Source organism: Mytilus galloprovincialis, chromosome 2 (genome assembly GCF_965363235.1).
Source record: "Mytilus galloprovincialis chromosome 2, xbMytGall1.hap1.1, whole genome shotgun sequence".
Taxonomy (NCBI): domain Eukaryota; kingdom Metazoa; phylum Mollusca; class Bivalvia; order Mytilida; family Mytilidae; genus Mytilus; species Mytilus galloprovincialis.
Genome location: NC_134839.1, coordinates 32,005,920 through 32,028,069, shown reverse-complemented (window position 1 = coordinate 32,028,069; position 22,150 = coordinate 32,005,920). Strand labels below are relative to the sequence as shown.

Genomic DNA, 22,150 nt, shown 5'->3' with positions numbered 1-22,150 from the left:
TTTTATTCTTTCATCTCCATAATTATGGACTCCATAATTATTCCATAATTATTGTTTTTCAAATATATAAGTCTAGGATATCTCTTTTTCTGTTAGAAATTTCCTTGATTCTAAAGCACTCCTAGGAAAACAGGTTTTATGACTCACGGAAGATATCCCTGATGATCAATATTTATTTTTTGCAGAAACATATGCATTGCTTACATCCGCTTTATTTGTACACTCATAGTTACCACATCTCACTATTTTTACATGCATTGCTTTAATAAACCCTTCTTGTGGTCAGGACTGATAATCAGACTTTTTGTAGATAAAAGACCGTTTCAAGTTAAAATAAAAGGTAATGCAACTATACTTTTCATTTATTTGGGGCTTTTTTTAATAATTTTAAACCCTGTCATTTAAACAAATGTATTGGAGAAATTTTGTGGCATTCTTATCCTATTTTATGCATAGCCTGTAATAGCTTCCAATGGGATTATTTTCACCGCTGTTATCAAATTTGATTTATTGTTATAAAACAACTATTATTTGGTGGTGATTTATTGATTAGTTACCAGTACATCATACAGGATCATGTAACATTTACTTTTGCTGTTTGTTTCCTTACACATTCTACGTTGGTCAATAACAGAAAAGTAAATTTAACTGATAAAGACTGATTAACACTATCACAAGAGATGTCATTACTTGCATGAAAAAAGTGGCCATTGTTTAACGAATTGTTACCAAATTTAATTGTCAAGAATTTTAAAAATTGAGAACATGGAGAATGGAAAGAGACAACAACCAACCAGAGAGTAGACAACAGCTTCAGCTGGCCCTTAGATAGTTTATATAGCATTGTTATTTTACTTTTACAGCTTACCATTGACATGAGATTGTAAAAATCATAGCTGAACCATTGGAGTTTGAGGATTACTAGTATCTTCATTGAACTTATAAAAACGCTTATTGGTATTTGGGGATCTGCAGCACTTGACCTCTTATGACCTAAAAAAATTCTGTGAAGTCTTATTGTGTAAAAATAGTGATAAGGTTTCATCTTTTACCAATACCTCAGATCTACTGGTGTTTTTTAAGTAGAAATAACCTTACTAATATAAGTTCTAAAACAAATTATTTCTCATTACAGTTGCCTTTGATTGCATGGTTATCAATTTAATTTCAGATCACTGTGGTTTACATCTCATCATTGTTTATTTTACAGCTGTCCATTAGTTTGTTAGCAGTTTTATTCATAACAAAAATATGCATAAGGAAGCCTGTTGTTTGTGTAACATCTTTGTATTATTTTATAGCTGCCCATGAGCCGATGGTAGTACAAGTTATAACAGAACCTTATTATGGAACTCTATGGTTTAAAGCAGGTCCAGCACAGTTTGGTTACAACTTAAAAACTAACCCTCCAGTAAGTGTGGTACTTAACAACAACATTTTACTGTATAGAAAAAAAGTCAAAGTCTTTACCAACTTTCTTCCATGTGGTAAATTTCATATTTATTTATCTATGGTTAATATTTCAATGTATTCATCAGTTTTATATGACAGGAGGTTGGTGATAATTTGCCTAATGGTTAGTATGATAATAGATAACAGCTACATATGTTATAGCTATTCAAAGACATAATAAAAGAAAACAGCTAGTCAGCTACAAATGATACAAATACAATAATAATAGATAACAGCTACATATGACACACAATAGTTTTAAATCAGAGACATCTCATTGGTTGATGAAATTAGTTCCCGACTCTCTAACCATGATTATCAAAGATGAAATACAAATTTATTTCATACACAATTGTATTGTTTTTATACAACTGCAAAAAAATGTTTGCTTTTTATAATGCTATCATGTCGTCTGCATCGTCTGTGTTGTCTGCATCTTCGTCCGAAGACACATTTAGTGTCCGGACAATAACTTGAGTTTAAGCTAATGGATCTCTATAAATTTTTACCAGAAGGTTCAAAAACATTAATAACATACAATGTTGGGTATGTTCGGATTTACCTCCCTTACACTACTTGTAAATTATGTATAATTAAATGTTAGGTTTTGGACTGATTTAAAAAAGGGGGGTGGTAGTAGTTTTCAAATTATTTTTTTTAAATTTCTCAAATTCCAAATTTTTTTAAGTTTGAAGAAGAAATCTCTAAATGCACAATATTGCGCAATAGAATTTTAAAGATCTTGACATTTGTTTTGTGTCAGAAACTCATATTATGTCAAAAATTTGATCACAATCCAACTTCAGAGCTGTATCAAGCTTGAATGTTGTGTCCATACTTGCCCCAACTGTTCAGGGTTTGACCTCTGCGGTCGTATAAAGCTGTGACCTGCAGAACACCTGGTTACAATTATAATGATTATGTCTTGCAGGTGCAGGGACCTGTAGTAAAAGCTGAACCATATAAAGCATGTTCCCCGATAGAAAATGCTGCTGAAATAAAGAACAAGATAGCAGTGATAGAAAGGGGTGATTGTATGTTCAATGACAAGGTATGTCAAATAATTCAAACTATTTACTACAAAGATCTGTATGTCAGACAGCAGTGTCTTGGAATAACAGTTAAAATTCTACAAGACATGTAATACTCCTGGCTGATAGATCAAAGTGATTTGCAAAGGAAGACAAGGCTTTGTTTTGAAGTCTGTACTTTAACCTATATACTCATAACACATCTTCTTACATCTACATGTATGTTCATTAGGCCACCTTGGCACCTGACAAAAAAAGATAAGACCCAGATTATACAATAATAAGACTTTAAAATACACAGAAAAAGCATTTAGAGGTCAACAGCAGTAAGAGGTGGTTAATTTTGAACTACATTACAATAGTATCCTACAAATTGAAACCTTTTTCAAATTAATGTTTTCATTCTAACAATACATGGTTTAATCACATTTTTTCTTCTTAATAGGCTAGAAATTTAATGAAGGCTGGAGCTATAGGAGGCATTGTTATAGGTAAATATTTTCTGCTTCAGAGTTTTTTATCAAGAAATAAATGGATGTGGTATTGGTTACATATTGTTTTTGAATTTGTGCATATGTTGGTAACAAAATGTGAAATTTTTTTAATGCAATTTTTTTATCGTAAAAACAGGTAACTGAAGTTGAGTTTCAATCGTGTACTATGATTTGAAAATGGGAGAGTCGTCCTGAACATGCATGAAATATTTACGACTGGACAACAAGTATCAATCAATAATGCAGAAATAATAGATGTTTATGATTTTAAATGGTCTTAATACATGAAGTGAAAACAACATTTTGAAATTGTAATTTTCCTGAAAAACCATTTGATTTTGCAATACATGTACTATGCTTTGTCTCATTTAAATGAGTTTTAATTGTTAAATATTGTTTATATAAACAGATCATACAAAAGGTAGCACTGTAGAGGGTCAGCTTTTGTTTGCTATGTCTGGAGATGGAACTCAAGATGTTAAAATTCCAATGGTCTTTCTCTTTCACAAAGAAGGACATCAGTTGTTTGAAGTTTTGTTAGCTTTTCCAGAAACAGAAGTTCTATTGGCTCATACTCGTAAGAGTGAAGGTAAGTTCATGGAATATTTGTGTAATCTGACATATACATAGTTGCTAACATCCTTGTCCTTGGTTTCTGGTTGATAGTAAAAATCTTAGGCTGTTAGCATTCAAATGACATCTTATTTTATATATACAGTAGATTCTGGCTAATCAGATACCCAAAATGTCAGCAAAATATATCCCATTACCTGATTTATTAATATAGAGTAAGACAATATTTGTATATTTATTGAATATACTGCAATAATGAGCTGACCTAATCCTAACTAGCCCTAACCACAGCTATACATATGAAAAGGGATTGTTTTCCAGAAAAATCAGAGGTTTGGTCATATGATAAACTGAAGTTTTAACCCTGCATGATGAATGCTTATTTGTCAAGTCCAATAAATGTTAAAGTAATTTAGTGAGAAAGTGTGTCATATGGTAGCATGGTTGCTTTTAATGTGGAAAGTCATATCTTTTCTTGGATGGGTTAAAACAAAGATTTTGAATTTGATTTTTGGGATACGATTGCTTTTAAGTAATCTGTAGACTTATACCATTGACTCAGGGCCATGCCCTCACGTCAACTGTTTTATTCTAAACATCATGGATCATCTCAGATTCTTGAGATTGTCTAGCTTTAAATGGTATAAAAACAAAAGGATTGAATTTAAACAACTGTCCTATAGTGTTCTTCTCATAATCTTCATGTTTAGATATTTCCCTTGTCTTGTATGCGTGTTTTTAACAACACGGAAAATCAGAATTAAGCAGTATTTATATTTAGTGTTTTTATAAATTTAGAAACACGTCAGAAGGAATTCCCCAGTTTTGATAACATGCGAGAGTTCTCTGAATTCCGATCGATAAATCTATTTCTGTCATATAAGTACTGAAGTGGAGTTTTCTTATATGTCACCGTTATGAAACTGATATTTAATATTGTACTTCCATAAAGAAATGGAGGTCGTTTAATTAACATTTAAAATATGTCCTTGCTGCAAATCACAAGTCTAGGGTTTGTTAAGGTAATTATGCGCATGTGTATAGTTTTCTTGACTTGAAGGGGTATCAGATTGAATGATAACTGTTGCGCTGGATTCCCCACTCCATTGATTAATTTGAAACTCACGAGATCCTTTCTATGTCTGTCTGCTATTGAGGGTTATTGTTGTTGCATAATTTTAAATTGTATGCATCATTTAAATTAAAATAAATGTAGTTCACAACGTAAAGGTGTAACTAGAACACCCCTTCAGCCAAAATTGAGTCTTCCATGTTATTGCTTCGAGTTGTCTCCCTTCCGTAAGTAACTTTCGTCAAACTACGATACAACGATACGTAGAGACAAATTAACTATTTCTGTCGATAGACGTCGTATTATACTAAAACCGATTACAATTTAAACAGAGGAATGTGTATGGAAAGGAGTCATTCCCACTGACCCAAAGGGAATCAAATAAGAGTTAGGAATGGGGTTCAACCTAGAATTCACGTAGGAAAATAGGTGATAAGGTTCCAAGTGAAATACCTTCTCTCACTCTCAGTGACTGCTTTGGAAAGAAAACTTGCAATTGACAGTACAAAAATAAAACACAATAAGTACATTGTTCATACACTTGTATCAAGGATTGGCTATTTTTAAAGTTAAATAACTATTCAGATTATGTAAATTACATTTTACGAGCATTTTACACGTACAGTTGAGTTATTTTTGAAAATAATACTAATACATGTATCAATGAAAACAATGGCAATCATATCCCTAAGAGCAATCTGCTCTTTGATTGCAGCTTTTCCACCAACTGTGTGGCATGTAGGAACAAGAGCAAAAGGGATTTTATCTATTACATAAAATGATAAAACATTACATTGCGCTGGTGTCTGTAATCATCATTGCTATGTGTGTAATATTTTCCACTTAACATTTAACATTGATCAATAAATCAATAACTAGTATTAACCATAGAACATATTACACTGACCATATTAAAATCATATATATATATATATATATATAAAGATCTGTATTTTGTAATTTTCAGGCTATTTTAGGCCAGATCTAGGGTCTAGTGTCACAACTCAGCCTAAATCACCACCAACTTCTGCAAAGGGCCCAAGTCGTGTTGAGAATGTTCCTAAAGTGACCGTTCGTGTTGTTGGTGATAAAGTAACAAAGACAACTTTAAAAGATGGAAATGATGAAACCATTATTTCTGACAGTTCAGGGAATACAGTGTATTACAAATATCAGGCAGGAACAAACAAAATATTAATGAATGTCAAGGTCAATCCCAAGGACAATAAGAAACCTGAAGTTCCCGTGGTAACAGATGATGATGTGATAGTGATAACAACAAGGCCGGATGGTTCAAAACAATTATCATTTAATTTTGATCATATCTCTGCTGCTGTGTCAGACTCAGTACCACAGCTGAATCAAATCTATCAATATGTTGTGGACATTTTAAAAGAAAGAACAAATTTTCATTCTTTAGACAATCAAGGAGACTACCTCACTGCTGTCGCTCGAATTCTTGAGTCAGCATATTTTAATACAGGTTCATTTGACAGTCAGTCACAGAGAATGTTTGATAAATTAGCTAGTGTTTTAGAATTAAAAAAGAAAGACACAGTTTCAAGTGAAGAGAAATCCACTACAGTATTACATGATTCCAAAGACACAACAGACAGTCTTCCTTCTTATGCTTCAGGGGGAGAATTAAATGAAGAGTTTGAAATTACAGAACAAATCTCTGAGCTGGACTCAGAGTCTTCTAATAGTGAAAAACCTGAGTCAATAGCAAATGTAAAAATTATAGATAAAAATGGTAATATAAAATATATGAAAGTAGAAGAATTTGAAGACTATGCTCAATTTACAAATATTGATGATTATGTATCAAATAAACGGACAGAGTCAAATAATGAAAATGTTGATAATGATACAAATGAAAATGTAGGTGACACTGATAATAATAATAATAATAATAACAAAGATGAGTTATGAGAGTTGCTAATTGTCTAGTAATAAAGAAATGGTATTTTAGGGCTTTTTTCCAATTCAAAGTGTTGTGGATTTAAAAAAAATGGGTATCAATTAGACTTCAGAAATTATAAATGCAATGCTAGTCAACAAAAAGTAAAAAAAATTCTTAGAACTTGAAAATCTGGTTATTGGATAATTAAATTAATTTGATTTGGACTTTTTTTAAATTGATCTTCAGTATTAGATTTTAAAGCAGTGATGATTATTTATGAATTTATGTACTAACTACACGTCAAATAAATATTCTTTTTGAAGATCTGTTAGAAAATGCTGTAATTATATGTCTACTTAATTGATTTTAGTGTTCAATTCTTTTATAATAATTAATGGTTATAGGTTTGTTTTATGTAAACAAACATGGCATCCATTGATGGCACTGGGAATCACATCACATTTGACAAAAAGTTGTATAATAAAATCCTTGAAATAAGAAGTTCCAGGCCAGGAAAAAAAAACAAGATCTTATTTGAATTAAACAAAAAAGATCTGTAACCATTTAAATTTTTTCATAAATATTTACTAGTAAAGATGTTTTTTTAGGTTAAATTTTTGTTTCTAGTAAAAGGCAAAAATCAGAGTATGAAATATAAGTGTTTAGATATTAGATGCTATAAGATTTTGGCATAATGTAGAATAACAAATTTTGCCATGAGAATTTAGTTCTTTTCTGTCTATTCAAGTGAAATAGTTCTGTGTTTAAAATCATGATCATACTTAATCATATAAAGTATAAACACATCCTGTATCATACTGACCCTGAGTATGCAAATTAATAAAGTAATCAAGTTGACCCGAGAGTATGCAAATTAATTAAGTAATCAAGCTGACCCTGAGAGTATGCAAATTAATCAAGTAATTTAGGAATAAATGTGTTCATTTCATGTTAATTAGTTCAGGATATATAATGTATTACATATTTACAGGTATCTGAAAAGTATTACTATTTATACTTTGAATTAGGTTTGACAAAAAGAAAAAGTTTTTCCTAGAAACTAAAAGTTGTTTGTTTCTAAATTGATTTCATATTTGAAATATAAGTTGTGAATATGATTTATTTAATTAAAATTCCGTAAGTGAATTAAGATTCTCATTAAAAGCATTTAACTTTTAAGTGCTTATTTTTTTTTTTGGTGAAGATGGTGCTTTTATGTAATGAAGACTAAGCATTAATGTTGAACATGCGATGTTTACTTGGCTGTTATGTTAAAAACAGCAAATACAAGAGGGATGGGATCATAATTGTCTTTAGGGACTAAATCGGAACTTTGGACTTATTTTCCAAATAAATTTTTCAATTTAAACTAGAAGGTTTGAATGGCAAGTTTTATTAATAACTATATCTTACTTAAACATTATTCTTTTTTACTTCGAAACAAACATTGTATACAAATTAAGAAGTTTGAAATTAATTGGTGCCTATTTGTGATCTCTTGTTCAACTTTGTATGCTGGTATTTAAGCCAAACTTTTATGAACACATACATCATCTAGTCTTCCATTGTAATATATGTGTAGTATTGTGTGTCGGCCATCTGGTAATGGTATAATCCATTGGTATTTAGGGATATTATACCCATACATACAACTTTGATCAAAATTTATCGTCTAGGAAAAATCATCTTTTTATTGTAATGTTATTACTGTTTTAAAAGTTTCATGGATTAATTTTAAAACTACATTGTAATGTATGAAATTTGTTATTTCCTTTTTCATTTATTTAATTCAAACATCTATGTGTTTCAATGCAGAGTTATAGCCAGTAAAAGTTCTTTGTTGTATTTGTTAGTGATAGTTTTTGAAATGAGCCTAACATTGTGTGTTACATTGCTTCTATTATTGTAAACACGTAAATTCTGTGAAGGATTTTATTTCCCTACCTTCAACAGTAGAAAACATGGCAACAATATCAATTGCTGGAACTTCTGTCATAAAAATGCCTCAAGAAAAAATCTTGCAAAGAAATCGACAAACTCTAATAGAAGGCTTTATTAAAAGTAATTTATTTTGCAGTGGTTAGTTTTTAGGATAACAAAATATTTGTTGGTCTCTTTTTGCTGTAAGATAATTTTATAGATATCTAACATTGTATACAGACAAGGATTTGAACAGTGACAAATCAAAGAAGATAATTTGAAACTACAAACACACACAGGGATGTAAGAGAAATTGTACTTTCATGGCTATTTAATTTGGTGGATTTGCCAAAGTTTGCATACAAGCCTAAAGAAAATGAATACTTTGTTAAATATTTATAATCATGGTTTACCTTTATCCACAATATGTTTTTGTGGTAATTCTGTTGTATGGGAGGAGACTTAATTAATTGAATTCCTTGTAGCTTTTTCTCAAAAACAAATAGTATAACTGTAAACTCAGAAATTATTGTGTGCATTAATTAAAGAACTGTTAAAAAAGGGTGATATATATTATTGCGATTTTGGGAACAGCAGCATACAGATATATGTATCATATATCAAAATGTCAGTCTTTTTATTGCAATACTCACCTAGTGGCATTAATAAAAACAACACAATTATTTCTGAATTTATAGTTATCTAATTGATAAGAGTAAAGAATGTGCAATATTTAAACTATTGGTGTCTGGGGTATGTTAACTTTCAGTTTTCTGGGTTTATTTTGGTCGTTGTTAACAAAGATATTGAGATTCCCTCAAGTTTTTATCTTTACACAATAATTCATTGAATAAACACACATAATTTTTTTGGCAATGATATTGTTCAGCATCTTTTTTACTGTGGGAAAATGTGTAACTAAAATATGCGCTCATTAAAATATAAAGTGTTCAATTATCATTCCTCTAGACGTGTTCTATGCCTTTGTTGTTTTAGGTTTTTAGTTATGTTTAAACATATCATATGATGTCATGATGTAAAGCCTCATTATGATATCATGTTTAATAGCCTTGATTTTTTGTTTTTTTTTGTTGTTGTTATTATATTTATTATGTTTTACAATGCCACATATTTTGTGGTTTTATGTACAATGTATTACGATATAAGTTCGCCATCATGTAATATTTCAGAAAAGTTATGAATGTTTTTGTTTTGTTTCAAACTCATCAATGGCAGAAACCAGCTTTTTGAAATAGTTTGTTATGTAATTATTAGCTCTTAGAAACAAATAACGGGTTGAATTCAGAACAAACAACTGAAGTTTTTTGGGGGTTTATGTTATCAATTACAGTGAAATCTTGTCTAAATCAACCCTGTAAAAACTGATTGTCTCCCTTAACTTTATTCTCAGATGAGCTCAGACATTTGTTTTGTAACATTTTTCAGTCCACATTGATAGCCTTATTCCTCTACAATTTAAGGTTTTGGTGAAATGGGTGTGAATTTTGACAACATATATAAGTTCAGAATATTTAAGGCTCTGTATATATCTCATTCATTTCTAAACATTACAAAACATGTCATGGTTCGGTTATTAACATTTTTATAGATGAATCTAGGCAAACTATGTTAAAAAAAATGTAAAATATGTTAAAATCTGGATATTTCCTTGCATTGATATGCCTATAAACAAACTCATTAAACTTGTATAAATTGACCTTCCAAGTGTTCAACAAAATTCCAAATCCTGTCAGGGTTTGGTTTAGACAGGTTTATCTCATTTCATTTGTAATTCTTGGGTATTATTTGGCTTTTTTTTTATATGATTCACATGCAACCAAACAGAAGGTGTAGATTCAGAAATTGTTTTTGATTAACAATTTGTGTATTGTTTTATAATATTGTGAATTTGTTTATTCTTCAGATAAATAGTGTTTTTCTTACTGTTCCCACCCCTCAAAATGAAAATTTGAAAATGAAGAAGTTAAACTGACGATGAGAAATCACAAACTGTACATGTTGTATCCAATTTTCTTACTTACAATCAATACTATAATGTTATCATTTAGATAAAAGTTGAATAATTTTTATACAAATTACTATGACTGAGATCAGATGAACCTAAAAAGATGATGAACTCAGAAGCAAGCTGTTTCAACGGATCAATACCGATTTCAATACCTTGTCTAACCAAATCTTGATAAAAATACAAGTGAACTGACAACTTACAATAAAATTAGCTAACACATGTATAGTTTATATAATGATATCTCAATGTTTGCTTCTTCAAAAGCTGGAAATCACCCACCCACATATTAGTATTGGAAGAAAAAACCTGCCAAATATTGAGTTGATCTCTAATCCAATATGATGAGTTATTTTTTAAGAACAATAAATCCTTATATGGTGCTTTCATGGCTGTCCCATTTTTGTAGAATCATTTTTATAATAAAATTACATAAAACTATTTGTCTCATAATTTTGCCTTTAACAAATTTGATCATACAAAAAAAAAATTGTATAGCCTACAACAAAAAGTAATGGTAGGAGAGTCTATGACATTACTTTTGCAGCAATGGGGTTATCAATAGAACGTATCGCTATTAGGAAATCTGCACCAGTTGAACAGATAATCTGTGCTGCTTGAACTATAGATGACATACAACTATCACTTTTCCATTGTGGCATCAGATATTTTGTATTATGATGTCAAAACTTTACAGGAACCTTTGTAATGTCCAATAATGGCAGACAAATCGCAATAGTGTGGTTAGAAATAACTGACATCAATGTTCATCTGAAATATTTGAAATTGACCTGAGTCATGTGTACTTAGGTCTATTTTGTAGTAACTGTACATAAGGAGGTCAACAATATTTTGTATGTGGATAGGTTGTTTATATCCATCTGACCTTGACCAAATTTTTATGCTCCAGTGGACAGGTTTTTTTTCAAGAGATATTTTTTTTTCATATAGATTTATTAAAGTAGATGAGATTTGAGAGCCAATAAGACAACACTGTCCAAGTCACAATTTATAAAACTAAACCATTATAGGTCATATATATATTCATGCTAAGTCAGCAATCATCAAATCATTGTGTTAATTGGTTGTGAGAATGATTAGATGACATCTGACCTATGTTTGGCTTTAGCTGGTAGTGTACTTCACTTGTGTAAATAGAATATATGTGAACAGTTCTAATTGTAATTAACTGTGGCTTGTGTTTGGATATTTACAATATTGCCACAAACACATTGACGTTACAGTGCATTAGATTTAGGTAGAAAACCCTAGATAACCTATGTCTCATTAGACATATTTCTGGTTATTGTTTTCTGTAAGAGGGCTGTTTCTCAATAGCTTCATTATACCCCACGCAACGGGTTGCGGATGGTATAATGTTTTTGACCCGTCCGTCAGTCCGTTCGTCCGTCAGTCCTGTTTCTTGTCATTGCAACTCCTCTCAAACCACACAACAGAATTTCATGAAACCTTTTCAGATAATAAGGACATACTATGTAGTTGTGCATATCGACGGGAAATTGCGATTCAATTTTTTTTCTAGGAGTTGCGCCCCTTTGAACTTATTTACTTTAATGTACTACTCCAACAGTTTGTCATCCCAACTCCTCTCAAACCACACAACAGAATATCACGAAACCTTTTCAGATAATAAGGACATACTATGTAGTTGTGCATATCGTCAGGAAATTGCGATTCAATTTTTTTTCTAGGAGTTATGCCCCTTTGAACTTATTTACTTTAATGTACTACTGCAACAGTTTGTCATCACAACTCCTCTCAAACCACACAACAGAATTTCATGAAACCTTTTCAGATAATAAGGACATACTATGTAGATGTGCATATCGACAGGAAATTATGATTCAATTTTTTTTCTAGGAGTTGCGCCCTTTGAACTTATTTGATTCAATGTACTTCTGCAACAGTTTGTCATCGCAAATCCTCTGAAACCACACAACATAATTTCATAAAAACTTTGTAGATAATAAGGACAAACTATGTAGATGTGCATAATGACAGGAAATTATGACTCAATTTTTTTTTCTTATACAATTTTTTTTTCTTACACATATTTTATTTCTCCAATGACAATGTGGGGACGTGGGGTATGTGAGTGCGCTCACTAAGGTTCTTTAATTATTAGATCAACAATATTTGACATGTGAATTGATGGTGTCATGTTCATATAAGTTGACCTTGACCTTAGTTTCAGGCTCCAGTTTATGCTTTTTGGTATACTTTGATACAAGAAAGATCATCAATATTTGGTATGTGGATTTGTTGTTACATGTAGTTGTAGGTCACAAGTTAACCTATTTCTTATTGTACAAGTGTCAGAGAACCCAATTTGTCAATCTGAATATTGAACAATGAATCCTAAGAACCCAGGTCAGATAGACAGGTACAATTCTGATACACAACCAAAACCATTGACCTTTCATTACTTATACATTGTAGTATATGAAAACAACCAAAACATGAATATTCAAAGATAACCAAATGCACAATGAAAATGAGGTCCTGTTCAGATAAATCCTGGTCAGAAGGGCATCTATCTACATGATGAATAGAGTTGATCTATTGCTTAAAGTTTCTGGGAAAAGGATCTAATAATTATTATGAAAACAGTACAGGATAGTCTTTAAACTGATAAGTTGAGCTATCATTAGGATACCAATTTTTGTGGATTTTGTGGATTTCGTGGTTACAAATTCCAATATATAATGTATAAGATTTTTTGTTATAAAAAATAAGCAGACCTTGGCAAAACCTGAAATTAAATATCCACAAAAATGCAAATCTTCATCAATCAACAAAATTGGTACCCACGAAAATAAATGAATCCACGACGTACAACTATACATTTCATACACCATATTGAAAGCTTTGTGTACACACATCAAACTAACCTCAAAACCTTTTATAACCACATAATGAGAAAGGAAAAGGTTCAATATACTGCTATTTTTTTAATAAAATTTAAAATGAGAATTCATTGAGTATTTGGTTTGATGAACACTGCACTTTGTGTAACCTTGACCTAAATTTGGTTGACATCCAGAGTATTGTGTGGACTGTCACAAAAAAACTTATTAATTGTGAAATATGCAGCTGCTGCAGCAAATTTGTACCACTAATTTTACAATTACCACTGGGCAGATACCTCTGCTGGAGGAGTGTAGGTCACCAAGGGATCACCAGCCCAGAAAAAAAGTACTTCTGTACTTTCATGAAAATAAGGATATTGTTTGATTAAAATTTGCTGTTGTATAATTTTGGAAATCATTTTAACATAATGAATATATCTCTTTCATGCAAAGGTCTTCTTGTCTGGAATTATGCTATACTTTTAGGTCCACTTGTGTTTTATCAGCTCTTCAATTTTTGTCTTAGGTTTTGAATTTTTCGAATATTTTGGCCTAAAGCATCACACAAGAGTGCAGTAATAAAACAGCCTGTTAATATCATTTTATTGGAAAATCTTTACAAAAATAGTTCTATTGCACTTTCTTACAGGTCTACTCATCAACTTGACACTTTATATATTGTGAAAAGGACAAAAGGGTGCTGATTTGGACTCTTACAATATTAGTCCATTACCATCTCTCAACATATTTTTTAACTATTTTATGGACCTTGAATTCATTACAACAGCAATTCAATTAAATATGTCTACCCCTCAGTATTAAATCTTACGATAAGTTGATTGAATTATGTCCTCATTTTCTATTTAAAATAGTTATACAGATAAAAGAACTTGATGTTATATGAACATTTTATTTGTCAAGTCCCTAAGCTTTCCAGTCTTGGTTGTGTATTCTCTATAATTTCTGTCATTATTTCTGGTTTCAAAATATCTTTTACCTACAAAAGAACAGAATTAATATGTAAAATATACAAAATAATTTACAAGTATATATCAAATGGAATAATTTTTCTTCATATAAAAGGATTGTTATACGATTTGTCATTAGTTGTACCCTGAAATTGTAATATTCTCCAATCATTTCATAATAATGTAAATATTATTTATGTATGAATACAATGAAATAGTATACCGGTAGTCTTTTGAGTGCAGTAAAGAAATTTGTGAGGCAACTATAGTTTTCCTCCCGAAGATCAATGGTTCTCTCTGGCTTCTTCCATAATTGAAATTGATTCAATATTGTTCCTATTTCCCTAACTACAGTAACTAAAGCCCTGGTGTGTCATGCTAATGAAAGAAATTATGTATCAACAAATTTATAAAATCACATTACAACACACGACTATCACTTAGCATGATCAATTGTTCATGGAGGACTGTAACACAGTTCCTAACTTTATCAATATACCATTACATAATTGTTGTTGGTTGCTTATTGTCCAGCGGCAAATATTTCATGCATGTTCAGGATGATATCATTATACATAGGAAACTTACATTAAATCTAAGAGATTCTTCATAAGAATACAACACACTTGTATCATATAACATCATCTGATGTTCAGAGAGAGCTATAACACAGTTCCTTAACCTAGCTATCACTTCACGGTCTCCTTTAGAAACTGGCTAAAATCAGGAAAAAAAATTGTTAAGATATATTCATACAAATATTTCAAAGTCATAGTTGAGAACAACTTGTCATATTTTAGAATGTAGAGGAAGAAATTCCATAATGCTTATTCTTTCATTTTCATTGATACTGATTTTCATATATTGTTGAAACATGATATTTTCATGGATACTGTGTTGAGTGGTATCACCAAATTATGCATTCGATCCTATCAGAGTTCAACCTCAACCTGTTTGTCCTCTTCATCAAAATTTCATAAGGGACGCTATTTTTGTCTGACTGTTCTTCACACACATAAAAGCTTATTATGATACGTTGTTGCGACATTGGTCAGATCATGTGACATTGGTTAATTATTTCAGCCTTTAATATGGTCACAGAAAAAAAAGTAATTTTTGGAAACAATTAAAGAACATAACAGTGGCGTACCATCAAGTTTATTGTCGGACCAGAAAAAGTTTGCACTCTCTCACTTTTTGTAAATACAATATGTCAATCTTAATAAGCTAGGTCTTATACCAAACTAAAAATTCAATGCATACCTCTAAATCTTGTTCATAACCTCCTGTTTGCTCTGTCTCTTCGTTCATTGTAGCTGATATCCAGACAGAGCCATTGTTCCCGAGAATTATTGTAGCACCACATGGTAATGTGTGAAAATGTGTTTTCCTTCGTTTGATTAAGGATGGTGATACTTGTATAATAGTCCCTTGAGCCAGCTAGCAAAATATAAACATGTCAATTAATTTGTTGTAACTGTAAGTTAAAACTTAATTAAATGGAGGAAATTAAATTCAACCCAAGTAACAATATTCAATTAGTTACAATACTTACTATTTTTTTCAATTTTTGTATATCATCTTTATTTACAGTCTTATACCAAAGAGTTCATTCTATGAAGCGAGAAAATAACTTTAAATCATTAAAACAACTGTAGTAATCTTCATGTTAGTTTATAGATGGGTACATCAATTTTCAATTCTGTAAAAAGGAGAACTGATGCATGATGTTAGGTTGTCACTGTTCATTTATTTGTTTAAAAGGTTTTTCTGTTTTATAGGCAGTTTTATATGTCCGAGAAACTGAATCGCCAGAATTAAATCAATAAATGTTTATTGTTTTGTATGTAAATCAGCATGCAAGTTTTCTCATTTGAATTGCATCAAGGTCTAAATGTTTATTGTTTTGTATTTAAATCAGCCTGCAAGTTTTCTCATTTGAATTGCATCAAGGTCTTTTAATGTGTACTATGTTTTATGGTTTTTGCTCATTGTTGAAAGTTGTACAAAGAAGTAAAGTCATTAACTTCTAACTTCTCTGGTGGAGAGTTGTCTCATTGACTTATCAGCAAGACCAACTGACAGTTTTAAAAATCCATACAGGAAAATTTATACTGGTACATACCTTCCCATATTTTAAACTTCTAGTGTGTAAAGATAAGGCACCATCAGAAAATACAGATTGCACCTCTGCCTGTACAAGTTAAGGAAAATTTCAATATAACAGCTGCTATTCAACAAATAACATGAATAATGAAAAGGTACTGTGTATCTGAAGAAAATATGGACCTTTAAAATAGTTGATATTTATTAAAGATATTTATTTTTATAAATCTTGTTTTTCGAGATCTAAACAACTTTATAGGGTCTTTTCTGTGGTTATAAGAAGAAATATTGATAAATACTTTTTTATAATTTCTTGGTACATTTTTGTACTGATGTGGACAAATTACTGATTTTGTTTTGTTTTGTTATGTTTTATATATTAATATCTTGTCTTATGAACTTATTCATATTGCTGTATAATAGATTTTTAGTGACAATGTGGATACATTTCAATTACAACAGGTTGTATAATTTTACAAGAAGAACTCTGTATACATTTTCAGGATTTCAGACTGGTTTTAAGTGATATGATCTTTTGTAAAATATATGTCAGTTTGTGTTTGGAAAACAATATTCAATGCTAAAGGTTGAGCCATATGAACCAGATTTCTTTACAAAATTATGGAATGCAAAATAAATACATGTAATATAGCAGCAAAATCTGTTATTGACCTTGGTTAGTTTGCAATATGTACCAACCACTTAGTATGAAAACTTTGGCACATTTATATCTGAATTTTGTGTTGCAATCTTAATTTTTAAAAGGATACACTTATGAGGTCTCCTTCTTTAAGATAATTTCTCATCATCTTCTCATCTTCCTCTGATCTTCGCCTCTAAAAAAGAAAAGGGAAAGAATCAAAAACTTTGACAAATTTAAATAGCATCATGATTTATCATTGAAATCACTTTCGCATCACTGTAGAAGTCAATTCCACACAAATAGGTCATATACCTTTTAACAATAGAAACTGCAAAAACTTAATGTATGCTGTTTAGAAGTATTTTCATTTTGAAAAATCAAGGGGAGATAATTCATCAAGAAAAAAAAAATGCATTGTACATGAAATATAGTACAAGTAAGATTATAAATTTACACAATATCATGATTTATCATTGGAATCAGGCTCTTTATACATCACTGTAGAAGACATTTCCATATCTTTATTTTTATAATAGAAACTGTAATCCTGAAATTGAATCCTCCTTGAATTTCCATATTTTTTTTAATATAGGGGAGATAACTCATCAAGAAAAACAAAATTTGTATTTCACAACAAATATAGTACAATTTAGGTTGTTCTATCAAATATCCTTAAAACTGAATATATATTTTAAATATATGTACAACTATGCATCAATTATATCAAAATTGTCCACATACAAGTCAACTTACATCCACTTCATTTGAACTTTGGTGGAGAGTTGTCTCATTAGCAGTCATATCATATCATTGAACTTATTTTTATATTAGTAATTTAAAAGGAAAAATAATTCTTACAAGTTCTCCTCCTGGCAGATTAACTGATGACAACATTAATATGGAATCTAACTTTGATCTGGTATCTACTTTCCATCTCTTTTGTCCCACTTCTATAATCCTCCCAATCACAACATCTCCAACTTCACCATTATATCTATGGATTAAAAAAATAATTATGTGTTACCACTTCTATAAACCTACCAATCAAGGGTGAAGGTGTTAATGTGCATGAAATAACCTACACATGACGTGCAACATAGACTTTGAAAAACATTGTATATCAAAGGGACAGTACTGTCACTGTTTTGCATATTTATAGATTAAAGATGAGTGTCAATGAAACAACTCTCTTATGACTAAGAAAAATAGCTGTATACATGGCTTACGACATCCTATTCTCTTTCAACATGACTGACAAAAAACTTTCCTAGTACAGTACATATGTACCTTGAAATGGAGAATACAATGTATTAAAGGAACATTTCATTAGTGGTTGTTGTTTGCTGATGTGGTTCATAAGTGTTTTTTTTTGTTTTTTTATATAGATTAGATTGTTGGTTTTCCTGTTTGAATTGTTTTACACTAGTCATTTTGGGGCCTTTTTATAACTTGCTACAATTTGGTGTAAGCCAAGGCTCTGTGTTTAAGGCCTTACTTTGACCTATAATTGTTTACTATTAACAATAAGAAGAGCTGAAATTGGGAAATATACATCAGGGATCTCCATGGCCTGTTTAACGATGGCGCTCCGCCATCGTTCAAATGTCTTGCGCCATCATCAAATGACCCGCGCCATCGTTTAAACTGTTTTCATTTTATATCTCCACGCATTTTTTTTAGCAATTAAAATAAAATGCATGTAATTGCATAACCCTAGGCTTTTTATATTATAATCCAATACAGTTAATTCTAACGCCTGAGGGATATCCGGATTAAGATCAATAATCACTTGTACCTGAGCTTGTACAGGTAGATCAACAAATCAGACAGGAGAATACTATCTGAAGATCGACGATTGATTCAACTAAGTTTCCGCAAATGCTTATGATAATGTAGATTTATTTAAATAAATAGATTAATAATCTAGTTACAAAGAAAACAGTTTAACAAGTCAAACACGTGCTTTTATTTTGACTTACACAATCAGCATCCCCCTTTTTAAGAAGTACAAAATATTAAAGACGTAAAACAGTTATTATCATTTCATCGCAAATAACTCAAGTTCTGCTGTAAGGGTACTATAGAATTACTTTAAAAGTTAAAGAGTTGAAAACTTAATATTTCCTGTAAAGAAATTTCGTATCGTAATTCCGAATTCATTTCGTAGTTTACAATCAAAATGATACATCCGCGTTTCCGGTTTTTATTCAGACTCGAAAGATGCATGTTGCAAATCATCAATTTGCTAGATAAAGTCATTAAAAACCTTTTCATTTGTTAACGTTTCTTTACAAATCTCTTTAACCTTTTACATAACCCGTACGAATCGTTTTGTTGTTGCTGCAAATGAGCCATACCGGTAATGCCTAATGGGTTCATGACTTCTGAATTTGACAGTGTCCGTCAAAAATAAGCTCCACATGATTTTTAATCCCCATAACAATTACCAAAAATAGCAAAAAAAACTACATGGGGACCTTCATGACAGCTTTTGGTCATCATCTACTAAAGGGGGGACAAGAGGCCTGGCAGTTGAACGGTTACAAACGGCAATTATTGAAAATATTTATAATGAAAATTCAAATAAATATAATTTGAATAAGCAATGAATTAGCATGTTCACCATTCCTTATATGGAGGGATGAAATACTATTGATCGTGCTACACTGTATGGCGTAGACATGGTTTGTGATGGTGAAAGTTCCTCCATCATTCAATTTTCATCCATGGAGATCCCTGATACATGTACCTGAAAAATCACACTTTAAAGCAAAAAAAAAATCGTGGACAGAGAGTTGTCTTATTTGCATTCATTCCTCCTCTCCTTATTTCTATTGTTGAAATAGTGAAAATAATCTGACCAATAAATTGCTAATGTTTACCTTGTTTTAAGAGGTTTTACACATATTAATTTGTTGACTCTCTCCACAACACCGGCTACTGAAGCATGAAGTTTCTCGTCTTCCATATACGTTCCATGACCACTGAAAGTATGCCAACAAAACATAAAATATTATTATTTCTAAAGTACATATAAAGGCCAAATCATTACTTTCTTAAAAGTTTTTAAGGGAGACAAAAAGAGCTGAAATTTCGCATTATAAATGTCCCTGAATAATTATACACCTTCAATACAGGCACTTGTATCAGAAAATTTTTTCCTGTATATATTTAATATGGTATGATTTTATAACACAAGGTACTCGCATTTTGAAAAACCCAGTCGCGAAATAGACAACTTTCGAGTTCGATGCATTGTCGTCAAAAACTCTGGTTTTAGTGAACATCATTTGTACGTTTAGGTGCATCGTCACTTCTGTTCCAATGTTGAGCAAGTGGCCGGGAAAACTATGATGTTATATTGCACCAAAATAGTACTTTAATAATTGACAATCAGCACTGCTGTCATTAGGGAATTGTTATTAAGTACTTACAAAACAAACATTATTTCTAGTTTATCCTGCATAATAACAATCACTAAGACGCTTGATGAATGTTAATAGTGCAGGGATACAGGCGATCCCCTCTTTCTGGTAAATGACATCATAAAGGAGCGCATAATTGACAAGTTTTTTCCGGTGACGGATGAACTCGAAAGTGGTCTATTCAGTTACATTTCGATTTCTCCAGTGTCAACCATAAAACTTGATATGTCGTAAATCTACATTGATTTACCTATACACAATGGTGTATAACATCCATACCTTTGTTGTCAGAATCATTCGTAGCAGGCCTACCCAAGTATGTTAAATATCCTTACCCTCAGCTACCAAGGTCTGAAATAATTAACTGTAATTCCTCAAGAATCAGGGTCTGTTCACGCCCAATCACGTTCTCGCCCATTCACGTTCGCGCCCTTTCACTTTCGCACCCTACATGTTTGCACCCAAAGTCCATTTACCCTACACCTTCACGCCCAATTTTTATTGATATTGTGTTATACAATTTGTAATCGAGTTTTGGTAAACTTGTGTATTGCTTTTTATAAATATCTTTTTTCATTGTTTCTTCATATACATGTACATGATTTAGTGAGATTCTGATATAAACGTTTTTTTGATGTGTTGAATAAATCTGCTCTAAATAAATATTTTTTGTTCATAGTTTCTAAATAAAGTGAGATTCTGACAATGTTTTTTATGTGCTGATAAAATCTCAATCATGTATTGTAATTGTATTTCTATAAATATTTTTTTTTACAAGAGATCAAAGGAGCCAAGCTGTTAAAAACAATTATCTTTTGTGTTTTTGATTTAAAATCTTCAAAGTTTTTAATCATACCAAGCTAAATACATGCAGTATTTACATCAAAGCAAGTTAAATCAACTATCATGATTTTAAAACACTCATCAATATTACCTTTAGCTGTTATAATTACCAATTAGCAGTAATCATACATACAAACAAAAATCAGGGGCGAACATTTAGGGTGCGAACGTGTATTGGGCGCAAACGGAACTGATACCATTCCTCAAAAGCAGTCAATTTTTTATCGTCTAAATGAAAGGGTACATTTTAATGTCATGAACCAAAAATTACCGTTAGCATGGTTAGCCACATTTGGTAAGAATTTTTACAATAATCTATAGTGAAGGATACTATATAAGTCTGGTACCCGCATTATAACCCTCTTGTATGATGTCAAAAGTTCAAGAGGCGTAGATTCTTGGGTCAAGCGGCGCAGCCTAGATTTCCAAATAGCGATAAGGTCTATAAAATTTCAGTATAATTTAGGACTACAATAACAGTGAAGTGAAATATTGATAACTACATGGGAATGATAATACTGATTTATAAAAATTATTTAGGCCTAGACAGCCAAAATGAATAATTCTAAATTATTCATTTTAAATAATCGACAAATAAAATTTATGTTCATTTCATGTTGTACAAATATTGTCATCCATTTCCTACCGCATGAAACCAGTATCTGTAGTAATGACATCGCCTGGACACACAAGGTTCGATATTTCCTCTGTGAACTCTTGTTTTTGACGATCTCTGGCTCCAACAACACGAATATCAACCATGCTGCTTCCTTGCGGGTTTGTTTACAGCTCTGATCGTTTATGTTTTTATTTTTAAAGATTAA

The 22,150-nt window shown here is 31.1% G+C and overlaps 2 protein-coding genes across 2 annotated transcripts in view; one reads left to right on the top strand and one right to left on the bottom strand.

Annotated features, from left to right (window-relative positions):
* The window catches only part of LOC143063378 (ER degradation-enhancing alpha-mannosidase-like protein 3), a 29,362-nt gene extending 18,452 nt beyond the window's left edge, over nucleotides 1–10,910 (top strand). Inside the window, exons 18-22 of the mRNA XM_076235498.1 lie at nucleotides 1,302–1,411; nucleotides 2,384–2,503; nucleotides 2,929–2,974; nucleotides 3,387–3,566; nucleotides 5,590–10,910. Coding sequence (XP_076091613.1) covers nucleotides 1,302–1,411; nucleotides 2,384–2,503; nucleotides 2,929–2,974; nucleotides 3,387–3,566; nucleotides 5,590–6,554 — 1,421 coding nt within the window. The 3' untranslated portion in view covers nucleotides 6,555–10,910. The remainder of the gene's footprint in view (nucleotides 1–1,301; nucleotides 1,412–2,383; nucleotides 2,504–2,928; nucleotides 2,975–3,386; nucleotides 3,567–5,589) is intronic.
* Nucleotides 10,911–13,927: 3,017 nt separating this feature from the next.
* On the bottom strand, nucleotides 13,928–22,132 carry LOC143063376 (exosome complex component RRP4-like). The gene is made up of 8 exons (XM_076235496.1): nucleotides 21,973–22,132; nucleotides 19,941–20,042; nucleotides 17,917–18,052; nucleotides 17,186–17,251; nucleotides 16,435–16,503; nucleotides 15,573–15,749; nucleotides 14,898–15,026; nucleotides 13,928–14,338 (listed from the first exon to the last, which is right to left on the bottom strand). Exons 1-8 carry the CDS (start codon nucleotides 22,086–22,088, stop codon nucleotides 14,258–14,260), a joined length of 876 nt encoding a protein of 291 aa, XP_076091611.1. The 5' UTR covers nucleotides 22,089–22,132; the 3' UTR covers nucleotides 13,928–14,257.
* Nucleotides 22,133–22,150: the final 18 nt, after the last annotated feature.

Coding starts and splice junctions, on each gene's coding strand:
- LOC143063376 (XM_076235496.1), bottom strand. CDS start 22,088: ATGGTTGATATTCGTGTTGTTGGAGCCAGAGATCGTCAAAAACAAGAG. Junction 18,053..19,940: donor GTAAAACCTCTTAAAACAAG/GTAAACATTAGC, acceptor TTTAATCCATAG/ATATAATGGTGAAGTTGGAG. Junction 14,339..14,897: donor AAGAATCTCTTAGATTTAAT/GTAAGTTTCCTA, acceptor GTTCTTTTGTAG/GTAAAAGATATTTTGAAACC.